Source organism: Rhinatrema bivittatum, chromosome 4, assembly GCF_901001135.1.
Source record: "Rhinatrema bivittatum chromosome 4, aRhiBiv1.1, whole genome shotgun sequence".
NCBI lineage: Eukaryota > Metazoa > Chordata > Amphibia > Gymnophiona > Rhinatrematidae > Rhinatrema > Rhinatrema bivittatum.
The window spans coordinates 112,636,023-112,656,032 of NC_042618.1; the positions used below are offsets into that span (position 1 = coordinate 112,636,023).

The 20,010-nt window shown below is 39.8% G+C and overlaps 1 protein-coding gene across 4 annotated transcripts in view; it reads left to right on the forward strand.

Moving 5' to 3' along the window:
- TTBK2 (tau tubulin kinase 2) overlaps positions 1 to 19,705 on the forward strand; it is a 321,653-nt gene extending 301,948 nt beyond the window's left edge. For 3 of the 4 annotated variants that reach the window (XM_029598687.1, XM_029598688.1, XM_029598689.1), the window contains 2 exons: positions 11,442 to 12,721; positions 14,038 to 19,705. In XM_029598687.1, coding sequence (XP_029454547.1) covers positions 11,442 to 12,721; positions 14,038 to 14,515 — 1,758 coding nt within the window. In that variant the 3' untranslated portion in view covers positions 14,516 to 19,705. The remainder of the gene's footprint in view (positions 1 to 11,441; positions 12,722 to 14,037) is intronic. The other variant, XM_029598686.1, reaches the window with a different exon arrangement.
- The last annotated feature ends 305 nt before the right edge of the window (positions 19,706 to 20,010 follow it).

The window sequence follows — 20,010 nt, forward strand, 5'->3', positions numbered from 1 at the left end:
GTTGAAAAACCTCAGGAAACCAGTGAAGGTAACTCTTTTTTTCTGAAGCCTGAAATGAGAAAAGAGAAAGAAATACGGGTGGTTTGTGACTCTTTACACTCCATAACCCGTAATGTGACTTTGGAACATACATTAAATGTTATTTCTACTATGGAAAAATCTATAGCCTCCCTAACTGTTATAGTTAGGGAAAGTATTGACTTGAGTCATGGATTGGAAAAGAGGCTGGAGAAAATTGAATTAACAACATCTGTATTGGAAAATAAGACTGAAAACAATAGGAATCGGATGATCACACGAAGCCCTTTATTATGTGCCCGACTCTGGCCGAGTTTGGAAAATAAGACAACAGAAATGGAAAAGATTCAGATGAATTTGATCAAATCTGAGTCTATACAAATGACTAAAATGGAAAATTTGGAAAATCTTGTTAAAAGGAATAACATAAGGATTTTAAATTTCCCTAAGATGAGATTATTGTCACATCGTGAATTGCTCAGATGCTATTTCATAAATGTTTTAAAATTCGCTGAACAGGATATTCCTAAAATAAAAAGAATATACTATATACCCCAGCCAACCGAAGAGAAATCCCAATCAGATCACAGGGAGAATATGGAGGATTCCTATGACCTGACTAACATCCTGGAAAAATCCTTTGAATTGGAAGTGAAGGAGAGAGCCACTCTTTTTGTCCAACTCGACTCATCTGTTGAAAGAGACTCAATTTTGAAGTTGTTCTTTCGAAATCAAGATCATAAATTTTATGGTTTTCCCGTGAAAGTTTTCCCTGACCTCACTAAACTAACTCAGTTAAGAAGACGACGATTCCTGGAAATGCGGGGGGAGGTTTTGTCCAGAGGGGGGAAATTTCTGTTGCGGTTCCCATGTCAATGTTTAATCATATATAAAGATTCCAGGTATAAGTTCAAAGAGCCGGAACAACTACGTGTATACCTCGATTCTCATTCCAGTCAGCCTTAGGGAAATTAGGCATATAGAAATGTGCACAGGTTAACTCAGAAGCTTTATGTTTAAAATGTTAAAAATGTTTAAGATTTCCTTTAATAACTGCTCTTTATCCAAAATTGTCTCCCCTATTTCTTATAATTTCTGGGCTAAATGGAAGGGATTTTTATTTTCTGTTTACAATATTTGTTTTCCTAAAAAATTATTGCCTTTCCCTTACTATTGTGAAATGCTAATACTTATCTGTAAAAATTATATTGTGAAAATTCAATAAATAGATAATTAAAAAAAAAACAAAAAAAAACTTCCTAACTCTTCCTTCAGACTCTCCACCTCTGCAAGCGTGGAGACTTACCGACCACTCTGTTCTTCTAGAGCAGGAAGTTTCCCTTCTCCTCCAGTCAAACGCTATAGAACCCGTTCCTCTCTTACAACAAGGGCTAGGGTTCTATTCCAGGTATTTTCTGATCCCAAAACAGTCAGGAGGACTTCGCCCAATCCTAGACCTACGGGCCCTCAACAAGTACCTTCACAGAGAGAAGTTCAAGATGGTAACCCTGGGCTCGCTTCTCCCTCTTCTGCAAAGAGAAGACTGGCTCTCCTCTCTAGACCTGAAAGACGCTTATACCCACATTGCGATAGCTCAAGCTCATCGCAAATACCTCCAATTTCTAGTTGGCCAAAACCACTATCAATACCGAGTGCTCCCATTTGGCCTAGCATCCGCACCACGAGTTTTCATCAAATGTCTCGTAGTGGTTGCAGCGTTCCTCAGGAAGGAAGGTGTCCATCTCTACCCCTACTTGAACGATTGGTTAATCAGGGCCCCAACTCAGCAAATCGCTCGGTCTTCCCTGACCCTGACAATTCAAACTCTAATTTCTCTAGGGTTTCTTGTCAACTACGAGAAATCCTACTTAGTCCCATCTCAAACCTTATCCTTCATTGGAGCAGACTTGGACACCTTACAGGAAAATGCCTGCCTTCCTCATCAACGTGGCCAAACCCTTGTGTCCCTAGCTTGCCAGTTGCAGTCTCAACGCACAGCAACAGCTCGCCAATTCCTCATTCTGCTGGGACACATGGCCTCTTCAGTTTATGAGACTCCAATGGCCCAGCTGGCCATGAGTCTATCAATGGACTCTGAAATCACAATGGATCCAAGCCACACAGCCTCTGTCGACCATTGTTCGCATCACCGATGCACTCCGTCTGTCTCTTGCCTGGTGGAAAAATCAATCAAACCTCCTACAAGGCTTGCCCTTTCATCCACCAGATCCTCAAATAATTCTCACCACCGACGCTTCCAACGTCAGCTGGGGAGCCCATGTAAACAGTTTACAAACCCAAGGATTCTGGTCTCTAGAGGAAGCCAAACACCAGATAAATTTCCTGGAGCTTCGAGCAATCCGATACGCTCTCAGGGCTTTTCAAGATTGCCTATCAAATCATATAATCTTGATTCAGACGGACAACCAGGTGGCTATGTGGTACATCAACAAGCAGGGAGGCACAGGCTCCTTCCTTCTCTGTCAGGAAACTGCACAGATTTGGGCAGAGGCCCTCTCTCGTTCGATGTACCTCACTTGCCGGGGGTAGACAATGTCTTGGCAGACCAGCTGAGCCGTGTCTTCCAACCACACGAGTGGTCACTCAATCCCTTGGTAGCGACCTCTCTTTTCCAGAAATGGGGTTATCCCCACATAGACCTCTTTGCGTCCCCTCAGAACCACAAAGTGGACAATTACTGCTCTCTCATTCGGAGTCAGCACTCTCGGCCCAGGGATGCATTCTCCCTCACGTGGACAAGCGGTCTGCTTTATGCATTCCCTCCACGTCCTCTTCTGTCGAAGACTCTCGTGAAGCTACGTCAGGACAAGGGAACCATGATCCTGATAGCACCGCACTGGCCACGCAAAGTGTGGTTTCCTATACTCCAGGGTCTCTCCATCCGCAGACACATTCCCCTGGGAAAGGACCCGCATCTGATCACTCAGAACGACGGATGCCTCCTCCATCCCAACCTCCAAGCCTTGTCTCTGATGGCATGGATGTTGAAAGGTTAGTCCTTCAACCTCTTAACCTTTCGGATTCAGTTTCTCGTGTCCTGATCGCTTCGCGAAAGCCTTCCACAAGAAAATCTTATTCTTATAAATGGAAAAGGTATACATCATGGTGCACTTCTCAGTCCCTTGATCCCCTTTCCTGTCCAATTTCTAAATTTTTGGACTATCTTTGGCATTTATCAGAATCAGGTCTAAAGACCTCTTCCATTAGAATGCATGTCAGTGCGGTAGCCGCCTTCCATAAAGATATTGGGGGTGTCCCTATTTCAGTACAACCCCTTGTAACACACTTTCTTAAAGGCTTGCTCCATTTGAAGCCACCTTTACGTCCTCCGGCCCCATCTTGGGACCTTAATCTGGTTCTTGGTCGCCTTATGAAACCACCCTTCGAACCTCTTCACTCCTGTGACCTTAAATATCTCACATGGAAAGTGATTTTCCTTTTGGCTATCGCTTCAGCTCGCAGGGTTAGTGAATTACAGGCCCTAGTTACCTATTCGCCTTACACTAAACTCCTGCAGGACCGGGCGGTACTCCGCACTCACCCAAAATTCTTACCTAAGGTAGTTTCGGAGTTTCATATTAATCAATCCATCATACTACCTATTTTCTTTCCCAGGCCCCACTCCAACACCGGGGAACAGACTCTGCACACCCTCGATTGTAAATGGGCCCTAGCATTCTATCTAGACTGTACAGTTGCCCACAGGAAGAGCACTCAGTTATTCGTCTCTTTCCATCCCAACAAGTTAGGGCAACCTGTGGGTAAGCAGGCTCTTTCCTCCTGGTTGGCGGACTGCATCGCTTTTTGCTATCAGCAAGCTGGCATTCCCTTTCAAGACCGTGTTAAAGCACACTCTGTGAGGGCCATGGCGACTTCAGTAGCACACCTTCGATCGGTGCCGCTTCCTGACATCTGCAGGGCTGCCACCTGGAGTTCTCTCCATACATTTGCAGCCCACTACTGCTTGGACAAAGCCGGAAGACAGGATTCCATCTTCGGCCAATCTGTCTTGCGTAACCTTTTTCCAACATGACGTACCAACACCCTTCCGCCTACCCGGTGGGGTGCGGATGCCCTCTACCAAATTCCACCCCAGTTGTTGTGCCTGTTGCACGCCATTGGGTACATTTGGTACTTGTTCGGACATCCTCAGCTCGCTACTCACCCATTTGTGAGGACAACCATCCTGCTTGTCCTGTGAGAAAGCAAATGTTGCTTACCTGATGTACAGGTGTTCTCACAGGACAGCAGGATGTTAGTCCTCACGAAACCCGCCCGCCGCCCCGCGGTGTTGGGTTCGTTTCTCATTTCGTTTTTAAGCACTGCCTGTAGCTTTCAAACAAGACTGAAGGGGGACCCCTGCTGGCTGCAGGGTTGGTGCCGTGCTGGGCATGCCCAGTAGGGGCCAGTCAAAGTTCTAGAAACTTTGACAGAAGTTTTCCTCGATGTCACCCATTTGTGAGGACTAACATCCTGCTGTCCTGTGAGAAACACCTGTTACATCAGGTAAGCAACATTTGCTATCTCCAATCCCTTGCTAAACATATTCTAATGGTTCATATATCTGAAAGAAAATTGGTAATTTTTTTAAAGAACCAAACCAGATATGTGTATTTAGGCCTATTATAACATGTGAGATTTGACTTTATATTCAGGTTAGCACCCAAAGTTTATATATTTTTTTTGTATTCTGGAGGTGTTGGCACACATTTTTTATGCTGTTTTATTTTTTCAAATAAATTTAGGTAAATCATCATTATAGTTACATAATACAAATTTCTGTTGTGAGGTTTTACAGATATTTATTTGTAATTAATAGAATTTCCAAAATAAATTTGGAAAAGTCTACTTAAATTTATAGCTACTTAGAAAGTTTTATGGCAATGACATGGATTTTACATGCTTTCTTAAATTAGATACATTTATGGAGTGTAATGGATTTGCTAAGATTTTACATTGCAATTATGCTTTACTGGATAAACGTAAGAATTGTTTTAAAATAACCTTTGAAGGCTACATAAGTCCCTTTTTTGTATGTGACAAGATGGGGACTTTTGGAGACTTGAAAGTTCAGATAATGCTCACGTTTGTTGTTAAAACATGAGCAGATTGTGAGGAATTGTAGGAAGACCTTGCCAGACTAGGGGACTGAGCATCTAAATAAAATTGTTTGCAAGTGCAAAGTGATGCGCACATGGGGAAAAAAAAATCCTAATTATATGTATACAAAGCAGAGTTCCATAGAAGTTACCATACAACAAAATGATTTTGGAGTCCTTGTGGAAACCATATTAGAATCATCAGCAGCCAACAAAGCAAATTGAATGTTAGGATTTATTTTACAACTTTGTTTGCTGATATTGTTTCCCCTGTTATTCATTCATTACACCAGTATGCAGTGCTGAATGTGAATTAGCTATTGCTGCACTCGTGCCAGTCTAAAGAAGATTCTCTAAAAATCAAATTTCCACTCCTCTTTTCTTTTTCCCAGTGTTTCTAGCCAATGTCTAATTACAGACATAATTGCATTGCAAAACAAACACAGAATGCAACCATGCATTTGTATCGATCCGTGGTGTAACCACACCTTGAGTTTTGTCTGAAGTTCTGGTCATCACATCTTTTTATTTAAATTTTATTAATTTTCATCAATGTTACACATCATGAAACAGGAAAATAAATGATATCATACAAAAAATAAAATAGCAATATAACTCTACTATCATAACATATAAGGAAAATTTACTGCATTTATTTGCATGTCTCTTTATAACCCATAATAGGGGGGAGAACACTAGAAACATAAAGATTATCCAGATATTAACATTCTGGATATAATATAGGAGAAGGAGTTAACATTATCTTTTTAGGCTTCTGTCTCTGATCTTGATACTTGATTTTTATCTAAAAGAAAAGTTTCTAACTGTAAAGGATCAATAAAACCAAATTTTTTTCCTTGGTAATTAATCAAACAAAGACAAGGGAACTTCAAGAAAAAAGTTGCTCCTGTTGCTAAAACTTTACTTTTCAGGGACAAAAAGCTTCTCCTCCTTACTTGAGTGGACCTAGCCACATCAGGAAAGATTTGTACTTTATGTCCACAAAATAGTAAATCCCTAGCAGCAAAGAACTTCTTAAACAATTTCTCTTTATCCTGTTCTGAAATACAAGAAATAATTAAAGTTGCTCTATTATTAATCTGGTCCATCGACTCTTCTAAGAAGGTCGATATACCAGAAGAGGAAGGGTTTTCCTGATCATTTTGATTCCCAGCTAATCTAGGAGGTTTTTTAGATAAATAGTATATCTTAGAAAGATTAGGTATATCTTCCTCATCATATGATAAATTTTCCTTCAAAAATTTCTTAAATAGCTCCCAGGGTGAGAGAAGCCGAGTTTGGGGAAAATTTATAATTCTCAGGTTCTTTGCCCTAAACAAATTCTCAATATATTCCATATCTTTATGTATACCCAAACTATCTCGAATAAATGCATTTTCTGAATTTTGTACTAAATGTACTCTTAGTCACGGCAATTAAATCTTTTTCACATTTCTCGATTTTTTTCCCCTGTTCTTCGATCATATTTCTATTTGACTTAATAACTGCTAACAATGATTCATTCATTTTTAGTATATTACTATCAAGTTTCAAAATCATTTTTCCAAGATCACTTAAGGTGAAGTCTGGCTGTATTGCTACAGAACTACATACACCTTTATCCCCTAGTGGTTGTATATCCTCCAAAATTGAAGTATAAACTTTCTCAGTCCATTGAGATTCAGTCAGTGTTTGCAGATCTAAGTCTCTATGGACTTCTCCTACCAGGTTCCTTGCTGCGTCTGGCGTTGTTATTCCAGTCGGCTGTTAGGGAGACTTCGGACCATTGCCAGGACTTAAGGAGGCAAAGGATGTAGCCCCCAAACTGTTCTCTTTTGGCACTTCCATCACTCTAATGACGTGATGGTCCATCGGTCCTGAATGATGTTGTTGCGAGGGTGATGATGTAATTATCCTCGCCTTCCTCTTCCTGCCCATAGAGAAATTTTACAGGAAACAAAATCAAAATATCCTGCCGGCCAACGGCCTAACCGGTCTAAGCTGGTCCAAGCCGTGCGCCCCTTCGGTGTGCGCGGCTTAGGCGTGGCGCCGGCGGCAGCGGGGCGCCGTCCCACTGCGGATTTTGTAGTCAGTGGGGGAGGGATTTCAGTGATGTCACAGCTCTGCGACAGAGCTACTCACGAGTTCCAGGTGTTCTTGTAACCGGCAAGCAGCGAAACGGCAGGGTGAGTGGACCTCCTCCTCTCTCCTACCTCACTCCCCCTGGTCATCACATCTTTAAAAAGATATAGCAGTACTAAGAGGAAAAGAAGGACAACAAAAATGATACAGGGAATCGAACGAATCCCTTTCAAGGAAGAGCTTAACAGATTAGGCTCTTCAGCTTAGAGCAGAAGTAAAGAAGAGGGGATGTGATGGAGGTTTACAGAATCATGAGTGATGTTGAACATGTTAACAGGAATAGTTATTTACTCTATCAAACCATATGAGAACTAAAGGATATTCCACAAAACTACTACCAGATTAAAATCAAATTGAAAAAAACATTTTTTATTCAACAATTATGTTCTGGAATTTAACAGAGAATGTAGTCAAGGCTAGTAATATAGCTGAATTTTAAAAGTTTTGGACAAGTTACTTGAGAACAAGTCTGTAAACAATGATTATTCAGACTTGGGTGTCAGACCTCTGGGAGTAAGCAGTAGGGAATAGACTTTCCTATTAGGATCTGATCAAGTGACCCAGATTGGCCACTGTTGGACATAGGATGCTGGACTCCATGGATCATTGGTCTGATTCAGCATAACACTTAATATGGTTCAGTGAAATATATCATGACCTGCGAAGACCAGCTAGGACCAATATGGCTACTAGAATGAGGTAGTTTGGCCTCTGTTTAATCAAATTCAGGAAATGTTTTGTATCTGCCAAATTTCCATTGTCATAAATGCAGATATGCATTGGATATTTGGCACCGATAGATATTTGCTACATCCTTAAATAAAAATACTCAAGTCACGCAGGCGGTGGAACTATCATAGATGTTCCCCTAACACCTGCCATTCTGCCTACAGAATGAACTACAAACACTTATTTAAGATAAGTAATAAGGATTGCCAACTTCAGAGAAACTTTTTTTATTGACGGTCTGAGAGTTCTCCTAAGCTTCCAATTCTTTTCCTGCCACTATGTGTATACCTGAGCTGTCTGCCTGCTATCTGAGGTAATATCAGTTTCAGCACCTGCCCAGCATCGGAGGGAACCAGAAGATAGAGGCAGCCAGTGTTGCCAACCACCCAGAGATTCATGGGCCCCATAAAGACATTCATGAATCTTAAGGACAGTTTCATTTTTCTGCTGTTTTTATGGGCAGCCTATAAATTTACATATGGTGACCCTGCCTAGCATGCTGTCCTTTATTTCCTTTGGTAGCTTGCCTTCCCCTTCTGGTATGTAATTTTTTCTTTGGCACACTGTCCTTTTCCCCTCCCTCTTCCTGGGCATACACTCCTATCCCCATCTCTTTCACCCTGACATGTTTTCCTCCTCTGCCCTCCCCTGTGCACAGGCAGCAGCTTCTCATTCTGGACCATGATGGCAGTGGCAGCCGCAGCAGCTTTTAAGCCTGGATCCCTAATACTGAGCCTGGGCCCTTGACTTCAGTGGCATCTCAGCAACTGCTTGGCTTGGCCTGGGCTGGTTGTAGGAACATGTTAGGTGGGTTTTCTAGCCCTGACGCTTTGCTTTCAGAGAGTCTGTAGAGACATGGCCAAGTTTATGGGCTGCTGCAAAAAAATGTATGAACCATACAGACAAATGTGTGTGTTTGAGTTTTACTGGCAGCCTATACATTTATGGGCAGTTGACAATCCTGATACTTCCGTACGGGGTGCCCCATCAGTCCATAATATGTATGTTCAGACTCTTCAAATGATGTGCCCAATATTCAAAGATATCCAGTTATCTAAGTTATCCGGATATTAATTATCTGGTTAACTTAGAATGAATATTCAGCAGCATGCTATGTTGCTGAATATAACCGAATAAGTGCTAGTTAACCAGATAAGTTATATCCGGACAACATTAGATTTGCTGTTGAACTGATCTAACTTATTCAGTTAACTTAACCAGATAAGGCTGAATATAGGCACTTTATGATAACCAGTTAATTTGCCCCGCCTTGATCTGCCCATTGCCTGCCCCCAAGTTATCCGGCTATCTACTTAACCGAATGAATACTTCTCCACTAAATGGCAACCGCTCAACATAGCCAGATATTCAGTGGCTGCCACTTAGCCAGATAAGTCCTATTTACCTGGCTAATTAGCATTTGAATATCTATCCCAATTTGTATACACACAAATGGCAGAGAGATTTTATCCAATTAGAAAAATGGAAATTTAGAAAATGCATCTTAAGTTGTGGTACATTTTTCTAAGGCACCACATGTGGTGTAAACACTTTTAGTGTTTGGTACATGGCATAAAGTTTAGTGCTACTTTAGCTCTTGCTAAACGGATGATAATGTCAGAGTTCTGAAGTATCTGTCACCTTCTTGCACCTCAAGATCTGGACTTCTCTGTGTCTGTGGCTCTTCACGCTTTTAAGTATTTGCATTTAGTTTCATGTCACCAGAATCAAGTCCATTTGATATTGGTGCTTTTATGCTATTCTGATATGAACAATACACGTCTGGTGTTCATAGTCCAAGCATGTTTAGACAATTGAGTTCCTAAAATTCCCAAAATTTACTTTGGAATTAATGTCTCGGTGACATAACATGACCCAGATACCTTAAAAAGAACCCTCTGCATGTTATGATTTTGTGTTGCATTTTGTTGATGGTTTAGGATTTCTTCTTTTATTGTTATAAGCATTGTAGAGGCTATTGAGATTTTATGGTGTAATACACTTTATGATAAGTCCAGAATGTTTCTTCTCGGTGATATAAGAACATGTGCAGTAGCATCATGATCCTGCTTCAGCTGTATTTTGTGTTGATAGTATTTGCAATTCTTAAAAGCATTTATTTTGAGGTTAATCATTGACATTTTCTTTCCAGTATATTCTCAGGAAAGGAAAGAATTGAGTGTTAGAGCAAATGTTTTACAATTGGAATTATGCCTCAATCACAGCAAAGTTCTAAACCCAGGAACTCTGGGGAAATATTTTCAGGCAGTGTGAGACAGGTTATGTGATTGACTCGTTGTTAGGAAATCATGAAAAGTACCACCTTTGAAGAATAACAATAATAAACAAGTAATTGCACTTTCTGGCTCAAATGCCTTTTGGAAACCTTCCCATTGTCTTAGTGTGGGAACTGTCTTTCCTTTCATATAATCTGTCATTCATTATCGCCCTTTCTCTATTCCTCCCTTCCAAATACTCCTAACAGTTATTATTTCTGCACTTGTATGCTTTGATAGACAAACAGGTTTCTTTCTCTGAGACTGTAGTTTTGCTCAGCAGCCAAGCATTCATAGCCCTCTACCTATAATTCTTTGTTTCCAGTTCTGGTCTCTTCAATAGGGAAAAAAAAAAATTGAGATTTAGAAAGCAATGCATATAGCAATTAAATTTGATGTTATTTTTTGTTAAAATTATGAGTCAGTTATACTATATAAAACTTGATGAATAGCGAACTATAGCAGACGTTGAATTCTGAGGATCAACTTGGATATTCCAGAATTAATTTTCTGATGAGGTATAACAAGAACACACAAGGCAGTTTACTAAAACAGAGAAAAGAGCCTTCATTAGGGGGAATTTTAGGAATCATATTTTTAGACAATATGAGATAGTGGTTGATGCATACAGTATGCATTCAGATAGGTTGTACAGTGCTATAGATTGCTAACGTAGACAGCTGTATCTGTTTGGGGGCAAACTTATAAGGAGCAGAGACATTTGACATATTTGTGTTTTCAGTGTTTTATTTTTAATTTTGTAATATATTTAACAATGCAAGTCTGCAATAGTTATTTTATATGATGGAAGCCAAGGAGAGAAAGTTGGATATATGATAGACTTTCTATCTGTTACTAAGTTTTTAAACAAATTTAATGTACTGTCTTAAAAATATGTTTGATAATTACTCCCAATAACTTTTCAGTAAGTACTTTACTATTGTTTACAGGTTACTTTATCCCTATCCAGGGCAATGTGAAAATCAGCTAACAATGTGCCAGCATAGTTATACAGAAGTTTAAAATAATACTGACATCTAGTTTTGCAATTTTATTAGTGCGTTCTAGTACTGGATAGATTTGAGATACTGTTCTTTGAAAAACATTTTTCTGATTTGATGTGTTTAACTGATGTTTTTTTTATTTTTTAACATAGATAACAATACCTAGACCTTCTGTAACATCCACACAATCTGCTTCTGAGAGCTTTCATTATGGTCATCATTTGGAGAAGAAAGAAACACAACTCATAGATCACACAGTAGAGCTTTCATCTCCTCAGGAGATGGGATTGGTAACATCAGAGGGTGTCTTGAACAGTGGTGGCTGCCAACCAGATCTGGTGCTTCAGTTCGAGCAGATCAATCCAGAGATATTTCAGAAAGAGAGGCATATTCCAGACTGTGTCAAATCTCAAGAATGTGGCCAAAAGAATTTACTTGAACAATGTAAAGAGAGGCTGTTGGAGAAGGAACCTGGAAGCTCTTCATTGGAACCTAAAGAAAGACATCCTGTTGATTCTGAGAATGCCATTGAAAAATTAAACAAAGGTCAGTGTTTTAAAGAGGGTTTACGTCCTCTTTCAAATTCAAAACTAGTAGAGGAAGATCCTTCAGCTGCCAGTAAAACATCTGACGAGCCAAGATCAAGGACTTTCTGTATAGTGCCAAATCAAGAATCAAATCATGAAGTACCTAAGTCACTGAAAGCTGATACTGCAGAAGTTTATTCATCGAGAGTTACTGACCAGTTTGTTGTTGGAACAGGAACCCAAATGGTTGTGCAAGAAAATGGTTTCCATGATGACAATAAGGAAATTGATCATGTTGATGAATTTCCAGTCCAAAAGGTAAATCTTCCTTCCTTTTTGCCTCGTGGGGGTGAAAGAGAAAAAAATGGTCCAAAGAATGGAGACCTGCTTAATTGCATTTTAGAGACTGAGAACTTTCAGCAGCACAAGAAGGATTCAATTAGGTCACCCTTTACTGTCAGGCAGAGTCGCATCCCAATATTAGCACAAGAGATAGACACAGCATCTGAATCATCATCTCCTGTCTCAGCAAAGGAGAAGCTGCTTCAGAAGAAGGCCCATCAGACAGACTTAGCCAAGCTACTTATGGAAAAAAGGCAACTTAAATCTTTGCTTGGTGAGCTCTCAAGTGCCTCTGACAAGTCACTTGATGAAAAGGCATATCCTGCACCCGTACCATCATCTGAAGATGATGGGTTTTCATTTCCTAAGTTAGCAGTGGACCATCAAATGGGCAGACAAGCAGAAGATGGCTCTTTATCACCAAGCAACCCTCATTCCAGAAAGAGCAAAATTCCAAGGCCAGTATCATGGGCTAGCAGTGATCCAGTCATTTCTGCCTCAGCTCAGTTCCTTCCTCATCCACCTCCTGGGAAACCACCAACTAGGCCTGGAGTGGAGGCCAGGTAAGATGAATAAATAAAAAAAAATGTATATTAATTATGAAAAAGTTTTTAGTGGACACTTACATTATATACAGTCTGTATTAAGTCAAGGGACTGTACAGATTTAACAAATATAAAATATTATATTAACAGACATGGGCTCAATATTCAGCCATATTCGGCTAAGTTACAAGGGATATTCAGCGGCACACAAATTGCTACTTAGCTGGATAAGTTACATGGTCTAACTTAAGCGAAAAGAGCAAATATTGCTGCTTATCCAGTTAAGTTAACTAGATAAGTAATGCCGTCTTGATCTGCCCACTTTTTATGTGACTAAAAGATAGATGGATAAGTGACTTACCTGGCTATCTAGCAACTGCTGAATATACCAGGTTAGTGCCATTTTGGAAAATGGCAACTACCCAACCCTGATGTGAAATTAGATCTTAGGTATGGGATATGTGGGAGGGGGGTCGGAGGAGGGGGAGAGTGGGAAGATGAGGTGGGGTGGAGTCCAGGACCCTTTTTTTTTAATGTGCTGTCACTTGGGGGGGTGAGAGGTATTGACTGTCAGGGGGCTGTCAGTGTCATTTGCGAGGCTGAGGGATGGGGGGATTCCTATCAGGGGGATTGTCAGTGTCACTTAGAGGGTGGGGGGTATGACAGTGGAAAGCTGGGACCATATTTTATGTTTTATCTTTGGGGAGGAAAGAAAGGGAGCTATCACCACATAGGTTGTTTTTTGTTTTTTTTATTTACATTTTGGGGGAGTTGGAGACACCTCCACTGGTGGCCCTGGCTAGAGATGGGGTTCAGCACTGACCCCCTGCTCAACCTCCCCGTTTGCTGCTATTTTTTTTTCAGGCCACTAGCCCTTTAAGGTGATGGCGGTCCTGTGAGGTTGGGGCTGCCATTGCGTTAAAGGGTTGCTCACCTCGTTCTTTTGTTCTGCGGTGTTTGGCCACGAGACAAAAGAATGCGCCATACAACCACAATGCTTTTTCAGGGGAGGGGCCCCACTATCAGGGCGACAACCCCTGCGATAGTGGGACCACCTTCTGCGATAAAATATCGTGGCTTAGTGTATCAAGGGATAAGGTAGGAAATTGTGTGTCATTTTTGTGACAGACATCTTAGTACATCTCATTGGGTCTCCCATTGCATTCCAAATGATTTTCTGACAAATCAAACAATTTATGATGTATTCCATGGTGAATAAGAAAAATGTCACATTTGTATACCACTCACTAATACAGAAAAGGATATGTTGTTTAAACAAAATGTTAAAACTACATTTATGACCACATGTAACTGATTATTACCTTTCCTTAAAGGTTACGCAGATATAGAGTTCTGGGAAGTGGCAACTCTGAATCAGATCTTTTCTCTCGCCTTGCTCAAATCCTGAATGGATCTCAGAAAACAAGAAGTTCCACTCAGTCCAAAAGTCCAGGATCTCCTCACAGCCCCAAAACACCACCCAAAAGCCCCGTCATCCCCCGTCGCAGCCCTAGTTCCTCACCCAGGAGTTCTTCATTACCCCGTACTGCCAGTTCTTCACCATCAAGGGCTGGAAGGCCCCATCATGACCAGAGAAGTTCATCTCCACATCTTGGACGAAGTAAATCCCCTCCAAGTTTTTCAGGCTCTTCCTCTTCACGGAGGTCCTGCCAACAGGAGCACTGCTGCAGTAAACAGAACAAGAATGGCTTAAAGGGAACTGGTAGCCCCCACCACTCAACAAACAGTAAAATCATCCGTGGGAAGTCCTCCACCAGAGAGAACAAGGTGTCCAGTAAACTAAGCAGATAGTAATCAGGTGTTGTTACTGGTATGACAGGTGTTCGTCCTCCTCATCCTGATGCATGTTGTGTCTGTGTACTGTATACAACAAAACAAATCAGTGTTGGTCTTCACTTTCTCAAGAAGGTACACTTAAAATAATCATTTGTATAAGAAGACATAACAAGTAGCCAGACATTGCCTAAAAGCAGACAAAACACAGATCAGGACAAATTTTTTAAGAGCTTAAAGGATTGAAAGCAAAGGCCAGGTCTGTGGGAGATTGTTAAAGTAATAATGATCTCTAAAGTGGGCATCATGTTGCTCTTGATTTTGTTTTTGGCTTTCCTCATAAAAAGGAAATGACATTTTAAATGTCACTGCCTAAGAGGTCCTTATTGCTTCCCTTATGTTTTTAGGGTGGAGTAGGATGTGTCTTGAAAGAATATGGTAAAATATTTTGAGCTGTGTGGTTTATCCATGCTGGCTTGCAACCACCTTTCTTGAGCCATCCAGTACCTTGCACAAAAGGTCACCTGAAATTTCACATATTTTACTCTCCTGTGTATTGTAGCATACCATTCATATTTTGTAAAATAACGGTACCATTTTTTGTAATAGCATTAGTAGCACAGGTTTTTCTGAGGAGAAAAAAAAGCATCATTAGCCAACTAGTCAGAAGCATCCCTAATATCATTGTTCCTTTTATTGACTTTGGGAGTTTTGACCTTTTAGGCTGCCTTCATGTTGGTGGATTCCAGAAGTGTTCTTTGTAGCCCAAAGCTGGCATGGAGCAGAAACCAGGGTTTTTGGCAACTTACTAGTTAGCTATTTGCCTTGGGTTATGAAATGGGGATGCTTGAAATGTATTAGCATTCCCAAATAGAAAGACGAATTTGTAGCAGTGCTGATAATCATTTCCGTGTATGTAGATGCTACTGAACCACACTATTTTGTCAGAACAAACTAAAATCAAGGATTTTTACTGATTTCCTAGAGCTTGTTAGGGGGAGGGTGGAGGGATAAGATTAGTATATAGATCACCTGCCACAATTAGCATTTATGTTGATGACTATCCTCTTTTAAGATTTTGTATATCAATTTTTGCAGTTGTGCTCTTTTAATTCACACATTAAAATAAGAGAATGAAATCTCCAGAGTAACTCCCACTCATCTCACTATTTAGTCAGGGAAGTTATTTTTCCTTGCTTGGATTGACACCGGCAGCTTCTGCCACATTTCCAACCAGTTACCAACAAAGAGAGAGTCTTGCCAATTCAAAAATATTACATCCTTTTGAATGTTTAATTTACACTTTGAAGTGGATTTGTACATAGAACACTTAGATGTAAAACTACTTTCTGTAGAATGTTTTTGGAATTCATAGATGGCCAGCAGAACAAAAACGTACGGTTTGTAGATCTTAAGAAAAGCCAGACACCAGTAAAAATATATCCTTTTCCCACAAGGATTTTGTGGGAAATGTCTATTTTCTGTTTGCTGTAATCACATGCCCTTCTCTCCAGCCAGTGTCAGCTGTGTTTTTTGTGAAATGTTTCTGCGCCAAACTAGTACCTTTGGACGTACAAGAAAACGTTTGCGCTTTCTGACACACGAAAACTGCAGTTGACTGAATGCAGCTGCAGTGAATCTTACTTGCTTCTTTTAGTTAGTTTTTGTTGGAACTTTTTAACAGTTAACCTGCATACTGTTTCCCCATATGCAATGTAACACAACAGTGTCTTTTGCTCTGGGTGTTTTCAAGCACTACAGGTGAATGGAATCTGGCGTAGATACCTTCTCTCTGTTTATGAAGAAACTGTAACATTGGAACATTTTGTATAATATTGTACAATAGGTGCTAAACAATAATTGCATGTCCTCATGGTAAATTATATAATATAAATATTTATAAATATATATATATATATATGTATACAAATATAAATTCACATATGCTTTCTCATTCTACATTTGTAATTTATGGACTGCAGATTATAAATGTTTTGGGTTTTTTTGTTATATCCCTCAAAACTTTTAGCCTTGCTTCTTCATTTTCTTGAAGTATTTTCCTGGCATGCAAAGTGTATTATTCTCCATGCCTCAGAAAAGGATTTAGTCATCTTCTAGGTATGAATGGCTGATGATTTCTCAATAGGCCATCTTTGTTTTATCTGAAAAGGTTTTTTTTATTTTATTTATGGCTCAGTTTTGTGTTACAGGAAACTTGTTCAAGTGATATTGAGTTTGTGATCGAGACCTGATTCTTGATCATAATCTCCTAGTGGTGTCCTCTCATACATAAGGACTATTGAAAATGGTACTTACTGATATTTTTAACCTAGAAATTCAAGAAGTATATTTATTTGACTAAAAGAGAGATGTTTTTCTTTTTTTATAGAACTAGTTTTGGATATTTTACTTAGCCTCAGACACAGTTTTTTGTGTTAAAACATGTTTTAAAGTTAAATGGCATGTATGTCTACCATCTGTCCTTCCAGATAAGAATGAAATAACTAAGTTTTAAATTGTGGTGTTAGTGTAGCTTGATTACCAGATAATGAAAATATTGTTCAAAGTTTGTCTCCATGTGAGACTGTAGGAGGACATGACTTGGCATGTCACCCTTAGGGAGCTACTGAATATCTAGAAGACCCGGTAGTACTGGAATAATTGATGAAAAATATCAGTACAAACTTGCCATGTTATGTTGTACTCTTCCTGAAATAAGTTGTTTATAATGATTTTCTCTTCCTTAAAAACAAAACAAAAGAAAACTACTAATTTCATAGGAAAATGGTTGACTACAAACATTTTGATCGTCTCCAAGAATGGCTAAAAAATGAAGGACTTCATATATTATTGTATATTACTTTTATATCACCTGCTCTTTCCTTCACTGGAAACCACTCCAGTTCCCTAAAGATACCAAAGTTACTATAAGAGTAATGTCCCATTTAGAAGAGTCTTTAGCCTGAACTCTGGCCTAGGTTTGCCAACTGGTTCCAGATTCACCTGACAGAGTTGTTCCAGATTCACCTGACAGAGTTGTTCCAGTTCTGGTTTTATCTCATTGCATGCAGGGATTTAAAGTTCTGATTTCCTTACTGTAGTCACTAATAAAAGTAAGACTACAAGTCCCTGCATGCAATGGGGTGAACCTTTAATCTGGATCAACCATGTTGAGCGAATTTGCAGCCAGTTAGCAAACCTAACTGGAAGGCCAATGTAGTCATGTCTCTATCTCCTCTTCTAAGAAGCATCTTGATCAGACCTCATACCTTGTCAACTGGCCTGAAAACTTACTTTCATAATTATTGTAAAACATTTCCATGTGTGTGTGTGTGTATATATATATATATATATATATATATATATATATACACACACACACATATGTTAACAATCCTTATCAAATTCATGTATCCTAATTTTTAATGTACCTTAATAATTGACGACAGAATAAGGTGTGAGGATTTCATTTTTGTCATCTTATTTATTTATTTTTTTAATACTTGCTGCCCTTGGACTTCAAAATTATTTGTGGAGAGGGAAAACCCAGAACACTGACAGGAATGTTAGTAAGATCACAGCGAAATGCATTCTTCAATGTACAGTCTATGGTCTTCCTGCTGCTGTGTCATTGGGTGTGGTTAGCAATGTTTGTTGCTGTGAGAAACCACCACCATATCCATTTGAGTATGTGCTTTGATTTTGGAAATGCAAAAACTGCTGTAAAAATGTTATTAAAAAGCATTAGTTGCTAGTTTGCAGGACAGTAAATGCTATAGAGGTTTCTTTTGGATGAACATGCATTGCAGTTGTGAATTCTCAGCTGCGAATTCTCAGCTGCCTTTTTCAGTGACTAGCTGTGAAACCATAAGTGGCTTTGCTGGAGCACTTTAAGCAGCTGTGCTTCCTACTCGCTGCAGAATCTAAATTTTCACTAAGTGGGAGGATATCAAATGAAATTTCTGTTTTCCTGACAAAAGATGAAAATAACATTGCTGAATTAGTTTGCGCCTGAGATAAAGGTGACCAGCCACAGAATCTCCTGCGTCTCTTCCTCTTGGACAGGTTCCAAGATGTTATTTGAATGTTCCCTCTGAAAGTATGAAATTAGAGGTGTAGTGCATAACAAGTTCCAGAAGAAAATGGTAGAGCAAGAGATGTTCTGAGCCGCATTAATTGTGAAAATGAAGTTTCTCCCTAATTTTCTCAAGGAAACAATGAGAAATAAATACAAAAAAGAACTTGAATTTCACAGTGAGTAGGAGATACCATTTCACTAACCTGTTTCATCTACCCTGAGCTGGTACTATAAGTAAAATATGTAGAGCAAATATTATGAATTCTTACTCAGATTACTACAAATTCAGATTAGGTAAATCTAGTAATCTACAATTACTTTCATGATTGTTAAATTTGCCGTATTTACTGTTGTCTTAAGTTTCTTCATTACTAAAAAAAAAAAAAAATGCCTGCAGATTAAAATTGTACTCTGATATGATCTTGACTCACTGATTTATATTTCACAGCTAAAAGAATGCCGTCAGAAATTCTAACTACAGGTCAAATATGGCAGTTGTGCACTAGTGTAGACTATTCCTCTTCTTTTTACTTTTTTTCCCCTTCATGGAAATGGCATGCATCTTTGAAAATCGCAGTCTTTGGACAGCAGCATTTTTGGATATGTGTGTGTGTATACAATGCATCACCAGTCCGATTAGCTGATTTAGAATTTGCATTGCCTTGTTTTGCTGTAACTTTGAATTGGTCCTAAAAGGCTTTTACTTACATTTTTATTTATACACAGTAGAGAGTAGATAGATACTAGTAATTAGGGTCTTAGTGCTTTTAAATTAATTAATGCAATTTGGTGGCACTCTTATACCCTGTTCGATGTAAAATGCCTCCCCAGGCGTCTGTTTGCGTTACAATGTGAACCGATGTGATATCCCTGATGAATGTCGGTCTATAAAAATTTTAAATAAATAAATACCTTCTCCCTTCAGAAAACAATGATGAAATGACCCTTATGAACTAGTGAAGAATCTATATTTGCTCAAAGAAACTAACTGTGGTGAAGTATTTGAACTGAATTCACAGTAGGCAAAGTAGGCAGTGTAGGCAAAGGGGTACATTTTAAGAAACAGCGCGCGCGTGTACTTTTGTTCGCGCACCAGGCACAAACAAAAGTACGCTGGATTTTATAAGAAACGCGCGTAGCCGCGCGTTTCTTATAAAATCCGGGGTTTGCGCGCGCAAGGGGGTACACTTTTGTGCACCTTGCACGCGCCAAGCCCTACGCGCGCTGCCCATTCCCTCCACCCACCTGCACCTTCCCCTCCCTTCCCCTACCTAATCCACCCCCCCCCCGGCCCTATCTAAAAACCCCCCCCACACCTTTATTCTAAAAGTTACGCCTGGCTCTGGCAAGTGTAACTCGCGCGCGCCAGCGGGCTGCTGGTGCGCCATCTCCCGACCCGGGGGCTGTTCCGGAGGTCTCAGCCGTGCCCCCGGAA